Source organism: Setaria italica, chromosome II (genome assembly GCF_000263155.2).
Source record: "Setaria italica strain Yugu1 chromosome II, Setaria_italica_v2.0, whole genome shotgun sequence".
NCBI classification, from domain to species: domain Eukaryota; kingdom Viridiplantae; phylum Streptophyta; class Magnoliopsida; order Poales; family Poaceae; genus Setaria; species Setaria italica.
Genome location: NC_028451.1, coordinates 47,631,386 through 47,651,668, shown reverse-complemented (window position 1 = coordinate 47,651,668; position 20,283 = coordinate 47,631,386). Strand labels below are relative to the sequence as shown.

General features: G+C 48.7%; 4 protein-coding genes across 5 annotated transcripts; 2 read left to right on the top strand and 2 right to left on the bottom strand.

The window, feature by feature from the left end:
• The first annotated feature begins 3,427 nt into the window (after window positions 1–3,427).
• On the top strand, window positions 3,428–6,459 carry LOC101783445 (protein NETWORKED 3C). Of its 2 annotated transcripts, none has more exons than XM_004958553.3 (3): window positions 3,428–3,615; window positions 4,711–4,815; window positions 5,375–6,459. In XM_004958553.3, exons 2-3 carry the CDS (start codon window positions 4,728–4,730, stop codon window positions 6,175–6,177), a joined length of 891 nt encoding a protein of 296 aa, XP_004958610.1. In that variant the 5' UTR covers window positions 3,428–3,615; window positions 4,711–4,727; the 3' UTR covers window positions 6,178–6,459. The 2 variants fall into 2 exon arrangements, with proteins under 2 accessions (XP_004958610.1, XP_004958611.1); XM_004958554.3 differs by having other exon boundaries at window positions 3,607–3,734.
• A 368-nt stretch (window positions 6,460–6,827) lies between these two features.
• LOC101783048 (superoxide dismutase [Cu-Zn] 2) lies at window positions 6,828–9,366 on the top strand. The gene is made up of 8 exons (XM_004958551.4): window positions 6,828–6,986; window positions 7,558–7,642; window positions 7,749–7,850; window positions 7,931–8,026; window positions 8,187–8,218; window positions 8,316–8,391; window positions 8,943–8,996; window positions 9,133–9,366. The coding sequence occupies exons 2-8, from the start codon at window positions 7,570–7,572 to the stop codon at window positions 9,153–9,155; spliced, it is 456 nt and encodes a 151-aa protein (XP_004958608.1). The 5' UTR covers window positions 6,828–6,986; window positions 7,558–7,569; the 3' UTR covers window positions 9,156–9,366.
• Window positions 9,367–9,777: 411 nt separating this feature from the next.
• Window positions 9,778–13,372, bottom strand: LOC101782636 (momilactone A synthase). Its single transcript, XM_004958550.3, has 2 exons — window positions 11,232–13,372; window positions 9,778–11,123 (listed from the first exon to the last, which is right to left on the bottom strand). The coding sequence occupies exons 1-2, from the start codon at window positions 11,330–11,332 to the stop codon at window positions 10,313–10,315; spliced, it is 912 nt and encodes a 303-aa protein (XP_004958607.1). The 5' UTR covers window positions 11,333–13,372; the 3' UTR covers window positions 9,778–10,312.
• A 2,778-nt stretch (window positions 13,373–16,150) lies between these two features.
• LOC101782230 (momilactone A synthase) lies at window positions 16,151–17,594 on the bottom strand. The gene is made up of 2 exons (XM_004958549.3): window positions 17,421–17,594; window positions 16,151–17,206 (listed from the first exon to the last, which is right to left on the bottom strand). Exons 1-2 carry the CDS (start codon window positions 17,450–17,452, stop codon window positions 16,327–16,329), a joined length of 912 nt encoding a protein of 303 aa, XP_004958606.1. The 5' UTR covers window positions 17,453–17,594; the 3' UTR covers window positions 16,151–16,326.
• Between the last annotated feature and the right edge of the window lie 2,689 nt (window positions 17,595–20,283).

The window sequence follows — 20,283 nt, the reverse complement described above, 5'->3', positions numbered from 1 at the left end:
GCCAGGTCTCGCTGGCCGCCGTTCACGTCGACGATCCAGTGGGTGGGCTGCACCTGATCTGATGGCGCAATCATGCGCGCCACGACGATGAGCTGTCCGGCCACGACCGCCGGACCGGATCGAGCTGCAAGCGTGGCACATGTCCGTGGATCTTTCCTTCGCCACCGGGCCGGGGAACGTGTGGTTCTGCTTGCTGCGTGCGGGTACAGCTCATGTAGGTAGGCGACACAGTGCTAGCAGTGGTAGCTTGTTTCTTCTACCGGCGTGCATGGAAGCTGCTGGAAATTGAGCGTGCCATCGCCATGTAATCCACCACTGGCTCACCGCAACATGAGTTCCATTCAATGCTAATAACCTAGTAACTACTAGATAATTAGCGGAGCAAGGATGATAATGGTCGACGACTGATGCGCTACAAATGGAACTCAACGGTAATGCCAACAGTAATTAAACCTGCTCGCTAATTTGTGATTTGGTTTGCTCCCGTCAAAAGGAAGGAAGGCTGCAAAAAGCAAGCTCGCCTTTAGTTAGTAGCCACCTCTCAACGGCTCACCACCCTCAGCTCAGGGTCACGGTCCCGGGCCGGCTTTAGTCAATTCATCCGTCGTGTGTGACCGTGGAAGCAAGCAACCCATGCAAAAAGTTGTCGATTTCTCGGGAGATCATCTTGCAGTGTCTTCCATGGAGTACAAAAGAAAAGCAATGAAGAAAAACACTGCCAGGGTACTGATGAACCGGCCGGTATATTCCTCCTGTCTTTGGACCCCCGTGCAGAGCTGGGAGCTACTAAGGCATAGGTGCACCCTGGTTCTAAGGTGGGATCCAACAATAATTTGATGTCACATGTTATATTATCTCCAATGTATAGAACCAGATTGAATCTATGAATATGGAACCCGCAGCCCTCCATCCCTCTCTTCTCTCTCCCATTCTTCCTGTATTATATTGCATGGGACCTGGTTCTATGTATGAGATTTGGTTCCATATAGAATCAGCCTCACAGTGTATAGGACATGGTTCCGTAAGAGAAAGAAAAACATAGAACCAGCTAAGAACCAGACCCTAATGACTGAACTGAACCACGCACGCACTGTGCAACTGTGCTTAGCAGCAACTAGTGTTCGTGCGTGCGTGGCAAAGCGTAATGGGCGACAAACTCGAGTGGTCGCTCCCCCTCCACCGGCCGGCCGCGGAGAGCTCCCAGAGCTCGGGGTCGGGGAGGCAGAATGATGGCCATCTCCTCGTCAGATCAGTGCCGCGCCGGCAAAAAGCAAAAGAGGATCACCTGGAGATCCCTCCATTTGCGGCAGGGCCAGCTTTTATCTACACTTTGCTGTCCTCCCGTCCCCTCCTTGACGATCGTGGCCGGCCGCCGGAGTCGATCTGGACTCGATCGGGAGGGATTTGATACGAGACACGGCGGCGACGCCATGACGCAGACGCAATGAGCGTTGCGACAAGGTGCTTCGCGTCTCGTCTCGTCGGGCGTCGCTTCAGCATGGGTGCAGTGTGCTCCATGCCGCAGTGGGGAACTAGTTACCTGTCTGCCTTCGTGTTGCTTCGATCGATGCTGGGACAGGATCGCCGCCCACCAGTGCGTGGCCAGAGGCCAATGGCCTCCAGCGTGACCAGGCGACAATGACCCTCAACCTGCAGGAGCCGACCTTAAGAGTGCCAAAGCTTCTACCCGACATCTCCGCCCTGAAAACCACCTGCCCTTCCATCCCCTCCTCGCCTTCCTTCCACGCCTTGAAAGGGGTTGTTCGATTCCGTTTGCTTACTTTTAGCATGTGACACCTCGAATGTTTAGATACTAATTAGGAGTATTAAACGTAGGCTATTTACAAAACCCATTACATAAGTGGATTAATTAGGCTTAATTAGGTTTAATAGATTCGTCTCGCCGTTTAGCCTCCCCTTATGTAGTGGGTTTTGTAAATAGTCTACGTTTAATACTTCTAATTAGTATCTAAATATCGATGTGACGGGTGCTAAAAATAAAGTGTAAACCAAACCGGGCCAAACACACCTCCCAGCTCCCCCGGCTGCGATCTTCACACAGGTCGCGAATCCTCCGACTGCGATCTTCAGCTTCCTATCATGCGGGCCGGCCAACTCAACCGAGCCTAACCCAAACTTTCATTAGCTTCCTTGAGCGCCATCTTGTTGCTTGCCTTTCGTAGTATGCCCAGAGATAAAAGCCCATATAGTCCAGCCATCCGTCGGCCCAACTGCTACCAAGGCCCGGTAAGCGCCGTTATCGGCCTGTGACCGAAACAATCTGTGGTGGCGGGTGCTGCATGCCCGCACGGAGAAAGACCGCCGGCCGGAGAGGCGCGGAGCCTGGCAAGACAAGCACCGACCGACCAGGCGTAGATGACTCCGTCAAGGCGTGTCGACACCTCCTCGTCGCCGACGATGCATTCATCTCGCTCCTTTGATATATTTTTTTTCTTGATGAGAAATAAAAAAATAAAGATGGCGCGCAACAACAAGGCGACGAAAGGGAAATCTACAAGCAAGCACTCGAGGAGGACCTGGAATTCCGGATGGAGCTCGCGGTCGCTAGCGGCCCAGGCCGCCAAGGGCCCAAGGCTACAACGGTCGGCTTGGCGCGCGCGCTGCCTCCTGCTGGTCGGCTTTGAGCATGCGGCCAAGCGGCTCGTGCAGCCACAGCTGCAGCTGAGCGAGGAAAAATTCAGAAGCGAGCGGAGCCGGCGCCGGCCTCATCTCCGTATCTGCATCGTTTGACGGGCAATTTGTTTATTTCCTTTCTATTTTTTTTCCCTGGTCAGTTGGACTTTGGATGCAGCCAGCAGCATGGGAGTCTGCAACGGCTAGTTTAAAAAGAGGCATCCGTGCGTACACCACGCAGGCCCCAACCGCGCAGCGCGCTTTCAGAAAGCGACCTGGCCCTTGTCCATGATCCAGTTGGCATCCTGCGACAGCAATGCATGCGCACAGACGCTCGTTTCAAATTCGATGCGTTTTCGTTCCAAAATTTGGCAGGTTTTTAAAGCTTGCGAATGCATGCCGTGAATGCACGTAGCTGGCTCACCTGGATGCTTTTGCTCATCTTTTCAGAAGGAAATTTGGCAAATCCCGCGATTCCTACTTCATGAACCTTGGCATTCGCGCTGCTGTCCATTTACATTTACTACTACACTTTAATTACTCCTGGCCAGCGCTTACCGAGATGGACGACACGCTCCCAAGGCTGGCTGCTGACTGGGAGAGGGGACTTGCCAACTGGGCCCCGCGTGCCAGTCAGTCGCCCACGGTCCGGCTCCAGTCCGAACGCGCACGTTCGCTTTCCGGCCCCTCCCAGACGTAGAAAACCAAGGCCGATCCCACCACGGCCGCGGGCGCGTGCCGATCCGACCCGGAAGATAAATAGGGTCTTCTCCCGAGGGCTCCCCCGCAAGAGTTCCCCCTCTCCTCCTCGCGTCCAGCCAGCCATCGGCGTGGAGCGGCCGGATTTGAAAATCTCGGGATACGCCCGCTTGTCCGCTTCCTCCGCTTCGCCGTCCTGAAAGCAGCGCAGGGAGGGAGCCCCCAGCCGCAACGGGAACCTCATCTCGTCGCCTAGGAGCAGAGCAGCCGCGGCCGCAACAGGTGCCGTGCGGTTCCAACCCCTATCTCCCCTCTCTCGGTCCCGAAAACTTATCGATTTGGTTGGTGATTTTTTTTCATCTGGCCGCGGGGCGTGGTTTACGGGAGGGCCAGCGCGGGAGGTATTAGCGGTTTTGTTGTGTGCGTGAGAGGCGCGCTATGTGTGGTGTTTCTTGCTGCGTCGTGGAGGGTGCGGTTCGACGCGATTGCGCGGATGAATCTGCAACTGCAAGCTTATTACTCCCGCTCCGGTTTCTTGGCTCCGCTCTTCGTTTTCGAGTAGCTCCGCATGGGCTGTGTTGTGGATAGCATTTTGACGTGGGGGTGTCTTACTTGGCTGTTCCGATACAACAGCGAGATCGGTTGCGAGACAGAGGTTCAGTTCCTAGTTCAGGCCACGTACGGCCGTGTTCTTCAGTTAGTAGTACTCGTCCGTACACTACAGTCTTCCTCGCTTCTGATGAGTGCGAGGTCTTGGAAAGATGTTTCTTTCCGTTAACACGGTGCGTTGCATTTTAGGTTTCGATGCCCTTATGCGATTCAGAGCTACTCTGATGAATTTCGATCTTCTTTTTTTTAAAAAAAATTAACCATTGGGCTTCTTGGCTCCTGCTGTTTATTGTACTTTATTTTTTCCTTATGCAATTCAGAGCTACTCTGATGAATTTCGATTCAGAGCTACTCTGACTGTTGCCTGTTGGCATGCCATAGTCTGGGAATCTTTGCACTCCTCGAGTGAAGATGTGTAGATTGTACTTTATTTTTTCCTTCAATTTAGCCATTTGTTCCGTTACATGAATTACATAAGGTGGACTGAAATTAATTTTCAGGTTACAGTTAATTCTTTCCCACCGTCAGTTCTTGTTTCTGACATGTGAGAGAGATCCTCTCCAACTCTGTTCCTGCCCTCTGTAACGCCCTCCTGGTTTCATGTTTACTTGTACAGTCACGGTTTCAAATTTAACCCGTAGTCATTTCTTGTGCATTTATCTGAAATAAAATTATGATGAGCTTGTTTGTTGAAGCTTCAGAAAAGAAGATTCAGTGGCATTTGAATCCCTATTTGCTTATTCTTGTTGGTCTGTGTGATTGCTGCAGGTAAGTGAGAAGACAAGATGGTGCACAAGGAGCTGCCGCAGGCATGGTGGTTTGACAGCCACAACCTTGCAAGACCATCTCCATGGCTGAACAACACACTTTCAGGTTTTGCCTCATCCCCTTGCATTGTCCAATGGTTGATCTGATGTTTTTATTCTGCTTAGTATCTGTTTATGCAGTACAATCTTGTGCCGAGGTATGTAAATTAGCATGTGGAACTGTGTTATTAATAGAAACAGTGCGTGTGTAAAGTATGTGTGTACACGAGTCCAGTTGCAACAAGATCATGCTTTTTTGTATGCAGTCTTTGTTTTTTTATCAGCATTCTTTTATTGCATTCTTGTCGTGTAGAAATTGTTTTCTTTAAATGCTTGTACCATTTTTTATGTCATCTTGAGATACCTGAAGTTATATAGTGAGTTATAGCAAATTCCTTTACGAAGTTTTTTTGATGATGTACTCCAAAACTGTCTTCCCAATCCACCAGATCATGGTAGCGAACCAGAACGTGCATTACACTTGCCTTTACATGGGAATTTATAACCTGGTTCTTCTGTTCTGTAGTTATGAACTATGGTCAGGGCATTTGAGTTTCTGACGAAACTGCCATTGCTTCAGAAATAGAATTACATCTTGGTAGCTCACAACTTCCCTCTGATTGCAGAGCTGGATGACAAGACCAAGCAAATGCTTCAGCTGATAGATCAAGACGCAGACTCATTTGCGCAGCGCGCCGAAATGTACTACAAGAAGCGGCCCGTGCTGGTGGACATGCTGGGAGACCTGTACCGCACGCACCGCTCGCTGGCGGAGCAGTATGATCTGCTGAAGCATGGCAGCGGCACACGCCAGACGGTGTTTGGCCTGTCTTCCTGCACTCAGAGCCGGTCTCAGGCGTCATCCGTGAACGGCAAGACAACGCCTCGCTCCTCTTGCTCGGTCTCCATCTACGACTCGGAGTCTGAAGTTGATGACCCCGAGCAAGAAGAAGAACACGACCGAGAGCAGGTGGAGCTGATGCGCGCTGAGATCATCAAGATGGAGTTGTCGTCGCGGGAGCAGCAGCGACAGAAAGAGCAGGTGGAGCTGATGCGCGAGGAGATCATCAAGATGGAGTTGTCATTGCGGGAACAGCAGCGACAGAAGGAGCAGGTGGAGCTGTTGCGCTCCGAGATCGAGAGGCTCAAGGAGCAGAACGCGGCGCTGCAGAAGGCAGCCGAGGAGAACAAGGCGCTCAAGGCGGAGCTCGCCGGGAAGGATGAGGAGAAGAGGGAGGTCATCAGGCAGCTCGCGTCGTCCATGGACATGATGAGGGAGGAGAACCTGACGCTGCGCGAGCACCTCAGGGGATCCAAGCATTCCACCACCTCCCGCGCGTTTGATCTCAAGAAGGTAGCCAAGGATCTCTTCTCCGCAAGGCTGTTCACCGCGCACTGCAAGCCTACGGGCCCCATCGTCGCGCTGTGAAGGGAATTCGGTGCAGCAGGATCGAGTCGAGAAGAGAGAAAACAGCATGGATCTCATGATATATTTGGTGTAGATCATGTGCATATAGGACGGTGTACTAGCCTGTCCGTTTCTGTCCTTGTTCAGGTTTAGCAACTAGAGAGTGCTTGGCACCTGTTGGGCTGTATTTACCTCTGCGTTGGTAGTTAATTATAGTTATATATGTTTAGCCATATGGCGTTAATTATAGTTAAATATTCTTCTTCTAAGTTACTCCTCTATGGTGCTGTGAGATTCTTAGTATTGCAGTATTTACCGTCCAATCTGAAGGTCTGAATTATCTTGGGAAGTTGCCAAGCTGAAAAATTTCGTTCAAAGTTCAGGCAGAGGATGATAAAATGAAATTGGTGCTCAGATAAAATGATAATTCAGGTCAGGAGCCTGTGCGTTGCAGAACTTACAGGTTTACGATTGCAATTGGTAATAACCCTCTGAATTTTGTTATGGTCATTTCAACTGAATTAACAGTTTGACTTGCCACAGCATCAGAAGTGAAATTGGATGCTGTGGCCTGCACGCCACTGAAATTAGATGGGGAATTGAAATTGTTGTGAGTAGGTACCAGATATAAAAAGAATAAAAAAGGAAAAAACGAGGGGTAGGTGCTTCCAGTTCCAGTGTGTACCTGGACAGGCACTGCAGCTGTGACAAGTCACAAGGGTTCTCCTCCTCTCTCCATTTGGCCCTCGGTTCTCGAGTCCTCCACAGCGCCCGCGGCTCGCCTCCTCTTCCAACTTCTCAACTCGCGTCGCGCCCAGGGGTCGCCTGAGGTATCAATCAATCACTCGAAACCCCCAAATCCTAGGGTTCTAATCGTTTGTAAGTGCTCCCTTGTCTGCGGTACTAAATCCCAAATCTTAATTAGGGTTCTAATCGTTTGGGCTCACGCCCCTATCCGTGCGTAGTCGCCGGTTCTGCCGGATTAGTCGGATCTGTCGTTCTTCCGTTCGCGTACGTCCTTGATTTTCGTTAGCCATACCGGATTTGTGCTCGAATTAATTGGTAGATTTCTGTTGTTACGTCTCTTGCATATAAGATCTGGTCATCTGGGTGAGCGGTTTGCTGCCTGTGCAGTAGTATTGTCTAGACTGCATCTAATTCGTGTATGATTGGGTACCAGATGTGTTGATGCGTGTAGCTAAACCTAGAACTGCAGTCTGTTAACTGTATGAACTTAAGCTGTGTTGACTGATGTAGTTAAACCATGAACTGCGTGCGGTATCCTAGTCCCTAGATGCTGCCAAGTTTTTATGCTTCAGCACTTCCTAGTACTAAAGTTCACCGTGCCTTGTTATGCCAGCCTACTGAAATTAACTTGTTCCTCTGGGTATTTGGTTGCAGATCACATAGACAATGGTGAAGGCTGTCGCTGTCCTCGCTGGCAGTGATGTCAAGGGCACCATCTTCTTTTCCCAAGAGGGAGATGGTAATTCCCAGCACATGTTTTGACTTATGAGAATATCTGTGTTCAGTCCTTCTACAATTGTTTGGCGTAATTGGTTGGTTGGTTGCTAATTCTAGTTCATGCTTAGGTCCAACCACTGTGACCGGAAGTATCTCTGGGCTCAAGCCAGGGCTCCATGGGTTCCATGTGCACGCGCTTGGTGACACCACCAATGGCTGCATGTCGACTGGTACCTACATCTCTTCCCCCTGATATGTATCAGGGCAAGCGGATATGATGTGCTTATGGGAAAATTATTGTGTGCTGTAGGTCCACACTTCAATCCTGCTGGTAAGGAGCATGGTGCACCGGAAGATGAGAACCGCCATGCCGGTGATCTTGGGAATGTGACAGCTGGAGAAGATGGTATTTTTGTCTCACTTTTACCTCTGTTGGGTCCATTTGTATTGGAGAGAACTTTGTACTAGTTGGCTGAAAAGAGTAGTTTCTTTATTTTCAAAAGTAATTTGCTGCATTAAGGCTGCAGTGCATAGTCTAACTGACAATTTACTTCTTGGCTTCCCAGGTGTTGCTAATGTCAATATTACTGACTGCCAGGTTCGCAATACTCACTTTCTTCAGCTATGTTGTCCCTTTTCTTACCATTTTTGTTTGAACTTGTTCATTTGACATGGAACACATATTTGAATGGCAGATTCCCCTCACTGGGCCACACTCAATCATTGGCCGAGCTGTAGTTGTCCATGCTGATCCTGATGACCTTGGCAAGGGTAATGCTCCGTAAACACTTGAACCATACATCTGTCTCTCTCAGCATGATTCTTTGTCAGATTCATATGGTCTGCCTAGTGCAGTGTTGCTGGAGCAGTTCGTGTTATGCTGTCTGTATATTCTCCCTATCCATATACAGTAGTAGTTAATAAACGTAATATTAGAGACAATTTGGAAATCACCCCAACTTAATTTGTCAGTTTAAGAACTATTTTCACACGCTTTTGGATGAAGCTGATCCTTCATCCTTATCAGTTAATTCATGTTAACTAAGGATAGCAGACATAAAAGAGTTTGTTGATTTGTACTACTTTGTGTGTGTGTATCTTATAAGTCTGGTTATCGATTCTTCCATGGATGCTGAATTGGTCACGAAGAGAACTGTTGAATCAACTAGTGCCTATCAGTTAGCTTCTTTTAGGCTGTGCTGCACTTTTGTGCTGATTTTGAACAAACTCTTAATAGTTTCTAGTAGCTGTATCATTGTTATAGATAGTGCTCCAAGATTAAAAGGTGTTCACATAACCATACCTTATCTGTCGTGTATCAGGTGGACATGAGCTTAGCAAGAGCACTGGAAATGCTGGTGGCCGTGTTGCTTGTGGTAAGTTATACGGCTATTAGAGTCTTCTCTGTATACAATCTCTATTTTTTATACGATACTTATTGGTCTTATTAGAAACATACACATTTCTTCTGTTCTTGAGTCCTTATGGTCCTCATTTTTCTCATCTTGTCAGGTATCATTGGGCTCCAGGGTTAGATGCCGGCCCTGTTGGCGAACATTCACATCTCAGCACCTATAAGACTTGCTGCTCTATTTCCCTGGTATTGGATACATAATTGGCTACTCTTAATAAGCGCCTGATGAATGGTCAGAGCACAGTTCCCATCATTTCGTGTATGAACATCGCACAGCTATCATTTGGTTTTTAGTGCAAAATGGCTGTTTTGGCAAACGTTTTCTGGACTTTTATGAGCTCTATTCAAGTTATCCCACCCTAAACCATCCGGGAACGTTTACTTTGTTACTAGCAACGTAGCCGACTTGGAACATGTTAAACGAGAGGGAGGTGAACATCTCGAGGTGGTACTGCCACCTTGGCGGATGATGTTTGGATTCGAAATCTCAAAGAGGATAAGATTCGGTAGAGCGAATCAGAGCAAAGCCAGCGCCGGCGAGCCAGGGATCGTACACCGGAAGGACGGAGACGACGGCAGCGAGGTAGGAGCCGGTTGCTGGCCGCTACGGATGGGGCTCACCATCAGCGTCAAGCCTGTAGAAATTTGTGCAAGTGCGGGAGGTGAAACAAGAGGAGGGTTGGCATCAATGGCGCCTGTAGAAACCTCGGTCATTTATTCGCGGACAAAGCAACTCGACGGCGGACAAAGAAACCTCGGTCATTTATTCGCGGACAACTATATGTTCCAATAATGAAGATCGCAACAGACAGACTTGTGCCCATCAATCAATATTGCTTAAGGGGGTATTTGGATGCATGGACTAAAAATTAGTTCGAGTCACATCGGATGTTTGGATACCAATTAGAAGGACTAAACGTGAACTAATTATAAAACTAATTGCATAAGCTGTGACTAATTCACGAGATGAATCTATTAAACCTAATCAATCCATGATTAGCACATATTTACTGTAGCATCACATGGTCAAATCAGGAACTAATTAGGTTTAATAAATTCGCCTTGCGAATTAGCCTTCATTTGTGCAATTGGTTTTATAATTAACCTATATTTAATATTTCTAATTATTATCTAAACATTCGATGTGACAGCGACCGAACTTTGGTCCCGTGAACCAATAAGAGATTAAGAAAGAAACTTCACAGCCATGACATGGTTGTTAGATGGAGTTGACGGGGATGCTCTCCGGAGAATTTGTCCTCCGAATCTCTCTCCATCTCAATGTTCTGGCTTCGGCATGTTGGGCGCCTTACCCACCGTGAACCCACCGTCGACGACGAGGTTGTGGCCGTTGACGTACTTGGACTCGTCGGAGGCCAGGTACAGCGCCGCCCTCGCGATGTCCTCCACCCCCAGCACCGGCCCGTCCATCTCGTTCATCTCCCTCTCCACGACCCGCCTGCGCTCGTCGACGCTCATCCCGGGGAAGCACTCGGCCATGAAGCCCATCACGAGCGGCGTCGGGATGTAGTGGGGCGAGATGGCGTTGACGCGCACGCCGGAGCGCGCCAGCTCCCCGGCCACGGCGCGCACCAGCCCGATGACGGCGGCCTTGGAGACGCTGTACGGCGCCATCGCGACGCCGCCCACCACCCCCGCGGTGCTGGCCGTGCAGATGATGCTCCCGCCGCGGCCGGCCGGCACCATGACGCGCGCGGCGTGCTTGACGCCGACCGCCACCGCGCGGGCGTTCACCGCCATGACGCGGTCGAAGTCAGCCAGGTCCAGGGCGCCCACGGGGGATGGCGCCAGGATGCCGCTGACCCCGGCGTTGTTGAAGACGACGTCGAGGCGGCCGTGGCGCGCCACGGCGAGGTCCACCGCCGCGGCGACCTGCGCCTCGTCGGTGACGTCGCAGCGGGTGTAGATCGCGGCGTCGCCCGCGCCGAGCTCCGCGGCCGCGGCGTGGCCGAGGTCGTCCTGGACGTCGGCGAGGATGACCCTCGCGCCGTTCCTGACGAACTCGGCGGCCGTCGCCTTGCCGATGCCGCTCGCGCCGCCGGTGATCACCGCCACCTTTCCAGCCAGCCTGCAAACCACCAGTTCCAAGGTAATTGCCGAGCCGTGATCAAGAGACCAAACATGAGCGAGCGAAACAAAGGATTCCAGGAGCTAGCCCAAGAACGAGATCGAGAACCTCTGTGAGCCGGACGCTGTGGAGAAACGACTGAGGAAGGAGGACATGGCTGGCTCGGCGTGACTCTTCCCCACGAGAAAACTCCGTACGGCTCGGAACATCCTTGCCTCTGCTGTGCTACACAGCTACAGCTTCTTCTCAGTCTTCACCCTGGGCAGGCAGGTCAGATACTCAGCCATGCTTAAGAAAGGCCGCTTGCCGGCCGGTAGGTTTAACTTGCATTGTTAAGCTGTCACGGTCACATTGTCGCAGGCCGCAGGCTGCCACTTTGCATTAGATAGCATTTCTATTGGTAAAGTCAACCGGTGCTGATGATTAATAAGTTGATGGATGAAACAATTACATCTGACGTACGGTATCATTTAACAGTGGTTTACAAGATTGGACATTGTTGGATAAAATGAAACATTTGTTCCAACGCCTGTGTGGAAAAGTTTCTAATAAGTTTTAAAAAGAGCGCACACACTTGTGGAGTTGTTGAGCTTGACCAAACATCTAGGGATGCCCAGCCTATGTTAGTGGAGCTAAAAAAAATCAATGAGCTCACTGTTTAACCAATGGAAAGTTTGCCGGGGAGGCCGGGGGGCCATTTTCCGCCCTGGTCTTGCCTAACCTCCGCCCCTGAACTTGTGTGAAACAATACCCCTTTTATAACTCTAGTGCCATTCCATCAAATTTGCTTATGTGATATTTTGTTTAATGATGAGAACGAAGGTTCTCATCCGAATTTGCGTAAGATGATCATTGTTATGTTTCTGCAACTTATGATTATTGCGCCAGCCTCAACTCTTTAAGGCTGCTTTGAATGTAAGTTTCATTCTTATTTAATAAGGTGCCAAGTAAGCAACTTTGGTGCTATGACAAATCTTAAAAGAATACTCCCTCCATCCTTAAATACAAGGCATCCTAAAGATTTTAGGACATATTAGCAGGAGTAGCAAAAGACACGTGTACCTTTGAGTTATTGGTAGTTGCATATAATAAAGCCACCATACCTTGTTAATTATAGAAAGAATTAAATGGCAATCATCCAAATGTACCTACAATGCCTTATATTTGAGGACAAATTTTGAATGCTTGGATGCCTTGTATTATAGGACGGAGGAAGTAGATAGATGATAGAAGTTTTATCTATACGAAATCCCATGAACATTGCTTTCAAGTTCTAATGTATGTCATATACTCAAATGTGATGAGAACATATGCACCAAAAAAAAACTAGCTATTATAGATGTTATTTTAACTATCAATTGGTTGTTATTTGCTAATATAGTCCTTTTGAAAACAATAAATTAAAACTCGTCATTAAGAATGGTCTAAGATGATGTGACGTGCATGTTGGCTCCGAGGCTATCATTATAATTGAACAAAGAAGCCGGGTGATGACCCTTATTAGGAGCACCCTAGATCATATCTTTTCTTACCGCCTTACCGGTGCAAAATGTTGACGTTCCTCACTAAATGATCTGCAAGCTACCATTGCTCTATGATCAGAAATCACAAGTCATTCTGCGATGCTTTGGGCGAAAAAATGAGTCGATCGTTGCTAGCTTCTCTTTAGTTTTATTCACCTTGGGCCGCCGGGTTCCCAAACTCCCCGGGTCGCAGCGTTCGCCGGGTCGATCGAGGCTGCCACTTGCACGCGCACGGCCGATGGAGGAACCGAGGGAGACAAGGATCGGAGCAAGGTCGCGTCGCGTCGCGTCGCGTCCATCCAGTATCACGCGCTGTTTTGGATCTTGCGCCAATTTTGTTTTCACCTCGCCGGCCCCGTACTGTACTTTTGTTTACTCTACTGGACGACATACTATCGGGGATAGATATTACCGGCGAGGAAGGAAGGAGACAGGTAGAATCCCTCGTACCATATAATTCTACTAGAACTCTTTTTAACCGACTAGTAATTCAGCTCCCTGAAGTATATAAAGGGGGCAGGAGTTTCTAGATCGGTAGATGAAGACCTTAGAGAACCACAACAAAGGATCAAATTCTTAACACCAAAGAACACCTAAGCGTAGGGAGCAATATACAACACCCCAAACAGAACGTATGGTATTACTCTACTTTGGCAGTCCGAACCTCTATAAATCTATCTTGTGTCCTCATTTTTACCACCAAGTTCTAGGTCCGACGATCCCCTACCAACCAATCTACTACCTCAGGATACACCTCGGTAGGTTGTCGGGTATAAAACACCGACATCTGACGCGCCAAGTAAGGGTGATCGTCGAGATCATTAGGCGAGCTTGAAGGACCTCATCAGGATCAATCTACTCTACAAGACAAGAACGTTGTTCTCCCATCCAATCGACGACTCGGTGTGCAACTGCGTCGGAGTCCGAAGCGAAGTCGTCGGATAGGTTAATACCAAGCTAGCATCTCTTCTCGTCGAATTGGAATTTGAAACGGAGTGCGGAGTGGAGCAATTCACCTGCCGCTGATCGTCTCCAACCATCAAGATCGAGATGGAATAGAATTAGACTGCGTCAAGATGAAATCCTACAGGGAATCGATTTTCTTAGTTGAGTCCGAAGCAGAGACCAACTTTGTTGATCGGAGATGGAAAAGCACGCCAAGCATAAAAATAAAGAAGTAGCTACCGCTGTTCTATCTGGTGCTGGAAATCAATGATGTATTTAGCTATGTGCATGCCAAAAAAGCTACCAGAAGGACTTCAGCTTGCGTGGCAACACCAACAAATCTCCGATGATGCGATCGACTACTTCTGCAAGAGCAAGACGTCTACGTTGGCTCGCTAACGACTACTTCAACTACTCATCTCGACTAGAAAACTGGTCGAGGGCGGGCCTTATACCATCGACAACTAGTCGGAATCAACTCCAACTAGTCAGCTTCATCAACAACCGTCGCGGCTTCATCGACAATCATCCATGAATCAAGCTAAGTCATTTTTTCAATAATTATTTTTCTCTGGCTTGTTTTCAACATGGTCGGTGAATGCGTCGACTGCTTATTTGTGTACGCCTCTCGACGGGAATTACCCTTCAGAGCTACACTTCGCTGACTACTCTTGGGACCTATTGACTGACAGCCATGGGCTTGGTACACTAAATTACGGAGACTATCGTCACGGATTTGGTGCACTGAGTTCTGGAAGCTCCGCCACGGGCTTGGTGCACCAAATTAGGAGACTCTGCCACGAAGTTTGGTGCATTGAGTGATGGAGGCTCACAATGACTACACCCTAAGGAGGTACAAATACTATGCGTGGCAACACGCACTCTCCTCACCAAAAAGGTAGAAAAATTCCAATGATTACTTTACGCACAATCGTGCTCTCTTTTTGTCGTAATGTCGACTACTTATTTTTGTTGTCTTCTCTTAGCGATTGCTAATCTCCTCGAGAAAAATACGCCTTAATTCGTGAAAGCCTCGGATCTTCTGTCATGCCTAAACGCTAGAACGTGAGATAAAGATCTCCGTAGTAGTAGTGCTAGTACATGTACACAAGACAAAGATCTAACACGCAGTGTCGGTGGCTAAACAGAGACTGAGAGTCTAAACGTAATAGGCTAACTACTCGGGAAAACTATGGCCGAAACAAGAGCATGACACAAACATTTACATTACATTTACCACTGAATAAATTTCAGTAGTTTCAAAATTCTACAAATATGCTACATAATGTATGCATCTCTTTTTGCAGATCAAGCATCGGCGACGACTCTCCAGGACGCTCAGCGTACCTCCAATGGCTGCGCTAGCTCCTAGCTCGAGGGCTAAGTACCCATTACTACTCAGAATACCTTCAGCAGCTCCGCTAGCTCTTAAGCTCGAGGGCTAAGCGCCAAATAACTACTCAACATGGCTCCTACGGCTCACCTGGCACATAAGCTCAGAGGCTGGATGCTGCAAAACTACTTAAAAGACGACATGCGTGAAGACTAAAAATCCTCGGATTGATTATTTAATCATTCCAAGGCTCGAGGGCTGATAAGCTACACCCAACGGTTGATTTTTTCAAGATGAAGAAATAAGATTCAAGATTTTATTGACTCTTAGTCTGATTCTTCGATTCAACCTAAGGCTCGGGGGCTACTCCATATGGAGTGTGACTTCCGCCGCCCTCCATATCACATTCCAAAGATGAAGATTACAAAATCAAAACGATCAAGGGCTCGAGCGCACCATAACCTCATGACAGCTTTGAAGAACTTTGAAGATTCAGCTAGACAAAATACTCGAGGAGCACTAATACTACGCGGCAAGAATCTAAAAAGTACTCAAAGACTACTACATTCGACTATGAAGCGCTCGGGGGCTTGCACATAAACCTAACTACTATCTCTCTATTTTATGCTATTTCTTGCTAACTACTACTCCCTAGCTCCATCCCAAATTACTATTCGTTTTGGCTTTTCTAAATACATAGCTTTTGCTATGCACCTAAATATATATTATGTCTAGATACGTAGCGAAATATGTGTACTAAAAAAGCCAAAACAAATAGTAATTTGGGACAGAGGGAGTAGATGACTAGCGAAGTCAAATTTCAAGGGCTAGGTTTGTGCTTTGAAAGTTTCGAACCTACGCCCTCCGCTCCTATTTATAAGGTGTGGTATGACATGGTACGATCTCTCAAATTGGACTTTAACCATTCATTTATTTTATGTATAATCATTGGAGAGTGCATTTGATTTTAAATCCAACCACGTCAAATTTGCATTAAAAATTAAAAAATCTTGGCTAAATTATTGATTAGAGATTGTAAACTTTGAATCTTGATATGCGTCTGCGTTTTAGAATGGAGGGAGCATGTATTATTCAAAGCAAAGTTTAGAGAGCTGGATGTACAGTTTGAGAGTACGTGAAGTCGAGGACCTAAACGACACTGTCGGATAAGTTTAAGGTCCACTCATGCATGTACCTAACGAAAAATGGTAGGGTGGGAAAACAGATGACACCAAAGTATAAATTCGTATTGGCGTGATAGCAGGTGCTTATAATGCTGAAGCACCGACAGTAGCGAATGATAGCTTTTTGCAGTAGAAAACAAAAGGACAGAGCTTATTCAGAGTTTTCCCAAACAGAACACGCGAAGCCGCCCGCACACCGCGCGTCCATTTGCTGCTGCTCACTGTGCAGGTGCCGGCATGTTGGGCGCCTTCCCGACCGTGTAACCGCCGTCGACGACGAGGTTGTGCCCGTTGACGTACTTGGACTCGTCGGAGGCGAGGTACACCGCCGCCCTGGCAATGTCCTCCGGCTCGAGCACCACCCCTTCCATCTCGTTGATGTCCCTCTCGACGATGAGCCTGTGCTCGTCGGCGCTCCTCTCCGGGTACCACTCCTCCAGGATGCGCATGACCAGCGGCGTCGGGATGTAGTTGGGCGAGATGGCGTTGACGCGCACCCCGGAGCGCGCCACCTCCCCGGCCACGGCGCGCACGAGTCCCACGACGGCCGACTTGGAGACGCTGTAGGGGTGTGGCGTGATCATGCCGAGCACGCCGGCGATGCTCGCCGTGCAGATGATGCTCCCGCTGCGGCGCGGCACCATGACCCGCGCCGCGTGCTTGACCCCGGCCATGACGCCCCGGGTGTTGACCGCCATGACGCGGTCGAAGTCGTCGAGGTCCAGCGCGCCCAGCGGCGGCCGCGCCAGGGACCCCACGACCCCGGCGTTGTTGAAGATGATGTCGAGCTTGCCGTGGCGCGCGACGGCCAGGTCCACGGCCGCGGCGACCTGCGCCTCGTCGGTGACGTCGCAGCGGGTGTAGGACGCCGCGTCCGCGCCGAGGTCCGTGGCCAGCGCGCGGCCCAGGTCGTCCTGGACGTCGGCGAGGACGACCCTGGCGCCGTTTTTGACAAACTCCCTGGCCGTCGCCTCGCCGATGCCGCTGGCGCCGCCGGTGATGACGGCCACCTTCCCCGCCAGCCTCTGTGAGTCTGCGGACGTGGAGAAGCGGTTGGCGACGCCCGGCAAAGCTGGCAGAGCTTTGCTCTTCCCATGCCTGCAGCACACGAAGAAGGAAGGATTCATTTTGTGCTTGATCGATCTTAAACCTCAATAAACCCAGGGAAGAATTCGTTTTAATTTATGCTTGGTCGATCTTAAACCTCAACGAACCCAGGTACGAAACAGACTCCCTGAGAACAGACTGAAGAAGCTGGCTACGGTAATGAGCTCGAGCAATAACGCTGAATAATCCAGTCATGAGATCTTACCTAAGGATCTCCTGCGCTGCCCTGAAGAACATCTTGAAGCACCCTGCTGCTCTGCGGAACGACTCCCCTGAACTGAACTGAACTGAAAACGGTGCGGCGCTGATCGACACTCGGCGAGGCGCCGAGCACGGCGGCTTTAAGAGCAGCCGCAGCCTGGAGAGCTGGTGACGAAGACCTGTATCCCAGTCAACAGATGAGCTGGTAGCGTGTGGCGCATGTGCAGCAGTGCCAGTGCAGTTCTGGTTCGATCCCAATCAACGAGGTCGCATTCACATCCCGGAGAGCTGACCATTATATTAGATTACCTATTGATCCGATCGGCCAATTAATCAGGAGCGCCATGTTGCAGGAGCCAGCAGCCCAGCATCAGGCTGATGATGATCTGTGTGTGCTCCACGAGAAGAGGAGGCCATCGATCGTTTTCAGGTCTTTCTCTAGCGCCTGCTCGCGCACATCAAATCGAAGATGGAAAGTCGTCGGAGCCGAGCCAGTCTGATTACAAAAGCTTATCACGTCAGATTTCGCCTGATTGATTATATACTATTCAATTCTCTCTCGTTAGCTGTAGCTGCTGGGCTTCGTCGGTTCGCATATCATAATGGGTGCACGCAGCGCATGGCATGGTTTTCCGTTGTGCTTGCTGGACCTGTCGCGCCAGTGCGTGCTGCCACGGGGGTGCAAGTGCAACGCCCAATCCTTCGTGCTATTCTACGGTTACGAATCGTACGCGCATTGCTGCATAAGAATGTGTGTACAGTGGCCGTTGAGCGCCAAGTCCCCAACACTGCTACATTGGTCACGTAAAAGGTACTGCAATTACGGGAGATGTTATTATACGGAATGAGATTCTCTAACTTTGGAATCTCTACTTTTGAGTCACTGCCATGTAGGCCATTGTGCAAGTGAAATGGCCAATCCTTCTTGCTATTCTACAGTGACAAATCGTACACGCATGCTGGTGACTCAAAGTTAGAGGAACCTCTTCCCTATCATACGTATGTTTGTTTTTTTGCTAAATCCTACGATGATTCAGCTGTTATGTTCTTTTTTGGTTCAGATTCGTCATACTCGCACCCACCTCCCGCCCACCCACCCCAGTCCATGGTGGCTTCCCAGCAGCCACGAACAACCTACCACCCACTCTACAATGGCTTATGCTTGTAGTCACCCATGCTCGTGCCCTTCCCATCCAGTTGTCGACTGACTGCCCGCGGCCGCACCACATGATCATCCTCCATTGGTAGCTCAAACACCGTCTACAGAGGCTTCTACTACACAGAGAAAGTTTACAACGAGAAGGGTTAGGGGGCTTGAGCCCCGCTTCCATGCTGGACCAGTCTCTTTTTTGTGGCTGATGACAAAGCATCATAGATCCTGAAAGTTGAAGGATTGGAGGAGCTGGGTTTATAAAGAGGAGCTGGGTTAGATGGCACAATACAAGTATGTCACATGGGTACCTGTCGTAAATATTTTAGAAATTTGTTTTCTTTATTCAAACATATCTAAATTAAAATGTGTTGTGCAAACTGCTCAAAACTTACATTGATGAACGACATATGTATTTTACTACTAGAAATGGTGAGAAAAGACATCCGCACATGAATCAGCGAATCCTTTTTCCTCACTGGCTTGCGAGTAGGCAAATTGCTGGTCACGCTACCATTAGGCACTAGTAGACAAGAAGAGCTAACAAAGTTAGGTGTACTACACGAGTTCGATACACCATTTCCTCTTGCTCCGAACCCTTTCAAATTTTTCCCGCATCCAAATATCTTGATTAAAGTTAGACAAGTTTGACTTAGGTCTTATTTGACATGGCTCTGGAGCTAAACTCCAGCAACTTCAGCTAATTTTCCAGCCAAACACCCCAGCTCCAAAACTCCATGGAACTGCCAACTCCATGAAGTTGTAGTGCAAATGGGGGTGGAGTTTTGGAGCACCTCCTTTTTACAGATGCCTCACGCACTCCCTATGTTGTTATGTTTCCAGAAAATTCCATAACTTAACCCCCAACGGCTAGTTTCTGGGTACCCCTTCACCCCCTCCTACAGTCTCTCTCAACCTAACACTGACCTGAGTTGTTCAGAAACATTCAAAGCCCCTCTTTACTCCCCTCTTAGCCTTTAGATGAAGATTTGGTGGGGGAATTAAGAAGAGATTCAGGGGAGAGTGCTAGTGAGCTGATTTTCCATCTCTTGAGCACCTTATTCTTCGTCAAGCCGGTGATTTCGTGTTTGTTACTCTTGGAGCTTCAAGCTCCTAGCTGGCTAGGCGTTGCCCGTGGAGCATCTAAGGATTGTGGCTGCCTACGGGAAGTTTGTATTATCCCGATGATTGAGTAAGTGACTCTAGGTTGATCTTTGTGGTCGCTAGAGTGAGGAAAGTGGCTTAGGTGTGAAAAGCCCACCCTTCGTGGGTCCTCAACGGAGAGGTAGGCTTTAAGGTGTGAAGTTGAACTCCGGGAAACAAATCCGTATGTCTCTTGTGCTTGTTGTTCTTAAATTCGTTCATATTCAAGCATAGAACATATTTCTAGGGTTTGTGCTTGATCTACTTTTCTAGTAAGTTTCCAGCTGTTCTATCTTGTTCCAAAGGTCTAGAATAATATGTTGCTTAACCTATATTCGGCGATTTACATTTTACCAAGTATTTCATAAGGTTTTAGTTCAAATCCTTGTTTCTCCGGAGAATCCATAGATTTCTCCTGAAATTTTGTAAGTTCCGGAATTTTCCGGAACAATCTCCGAAAACTTCGAAAGTCGTTGATAAAATTGTTTGAAGTTGTAAAATTTTCAGGTTCGACTATTCACCCCCTCTCTAGTCAACATCCTAGATCCTTTCAAGTGCAGAGCGCATGTAGGGA

What these genes read in the sequence shown, in the direction of transcription:
- LOC101783445 (XM_004958553.3), top strand. Translation starts at nt 4,728, where the DNA reads ATGGTGCACAAGGAGCTGCCGCAGGCATGGTGGTTTGACAGCCACAAC. An exon ending in GCTGAACAACACACTTTCAG is followed by an intron (nt 4,816 to 5,374) that starts GTTTTGCCTCAT and finishes CTCTGATTGCAG; the next exon opens with AGCTGGATGACAAGACCAAG.
- LOC101783048 (XM_004958551.4), top strand. Translation starts at nt 7,570, where the DNA reads ATGGTGAAGGCTGTCGCTGTCCTCGCTGGCAGTGATGTCAAGGGCACC. An exon ending in TCCTGATGACCTTGGCAAGG is followed by an intron (nt 8,392 to 8,942) that starts GTAATGCTCCGT and finishes GTCGTGTATCAG; the next exon opens with GTGGACATGAGCTTAGCAAG. An exon ending in TGGTGGCCGTGTTGCTTGTG is followed by an intron (nt 8,997 to 9,132) that starts GTAAGTTATACG and finishes TCATCTTGTCAG; the next exon opens with GTATCATTGGGCTCCAGGGT.
- LOC101782636 (XM_004958550.3), bottom strand. Translation starts at nt 11,332, where the DNA reads ATGTTCCGAGCCGTACGGAGTTTTCTCGTGGGGAAGAGTCACGCCGAG. An exon ending in ACAGCGTCCGGCTCACAGAG is followed by an intron (nt 11,124 to 11,231) that starts GTTCTCGATCTC and finishes GGTGGTTTGCAG; the next exon opens with GCTGGCTGGAAAGGTGGCGG.
- LOC101782230 (XM_004958549.3), bottom strand. Translation starts at nt 17,452, where the DNA reads ATGTTCTTCAGGGCAGCGCAGGAGATCCTTAG. An exon ending in GCAGCGCAGGAGATCCTTAG is followed by an intron (nt 17,207 to 17,420) that starts GTAAGATCTCAT and finishes CGTGTGCTGCAG; the next exon opens with GCATGGGAAGAGCAAAGCTC.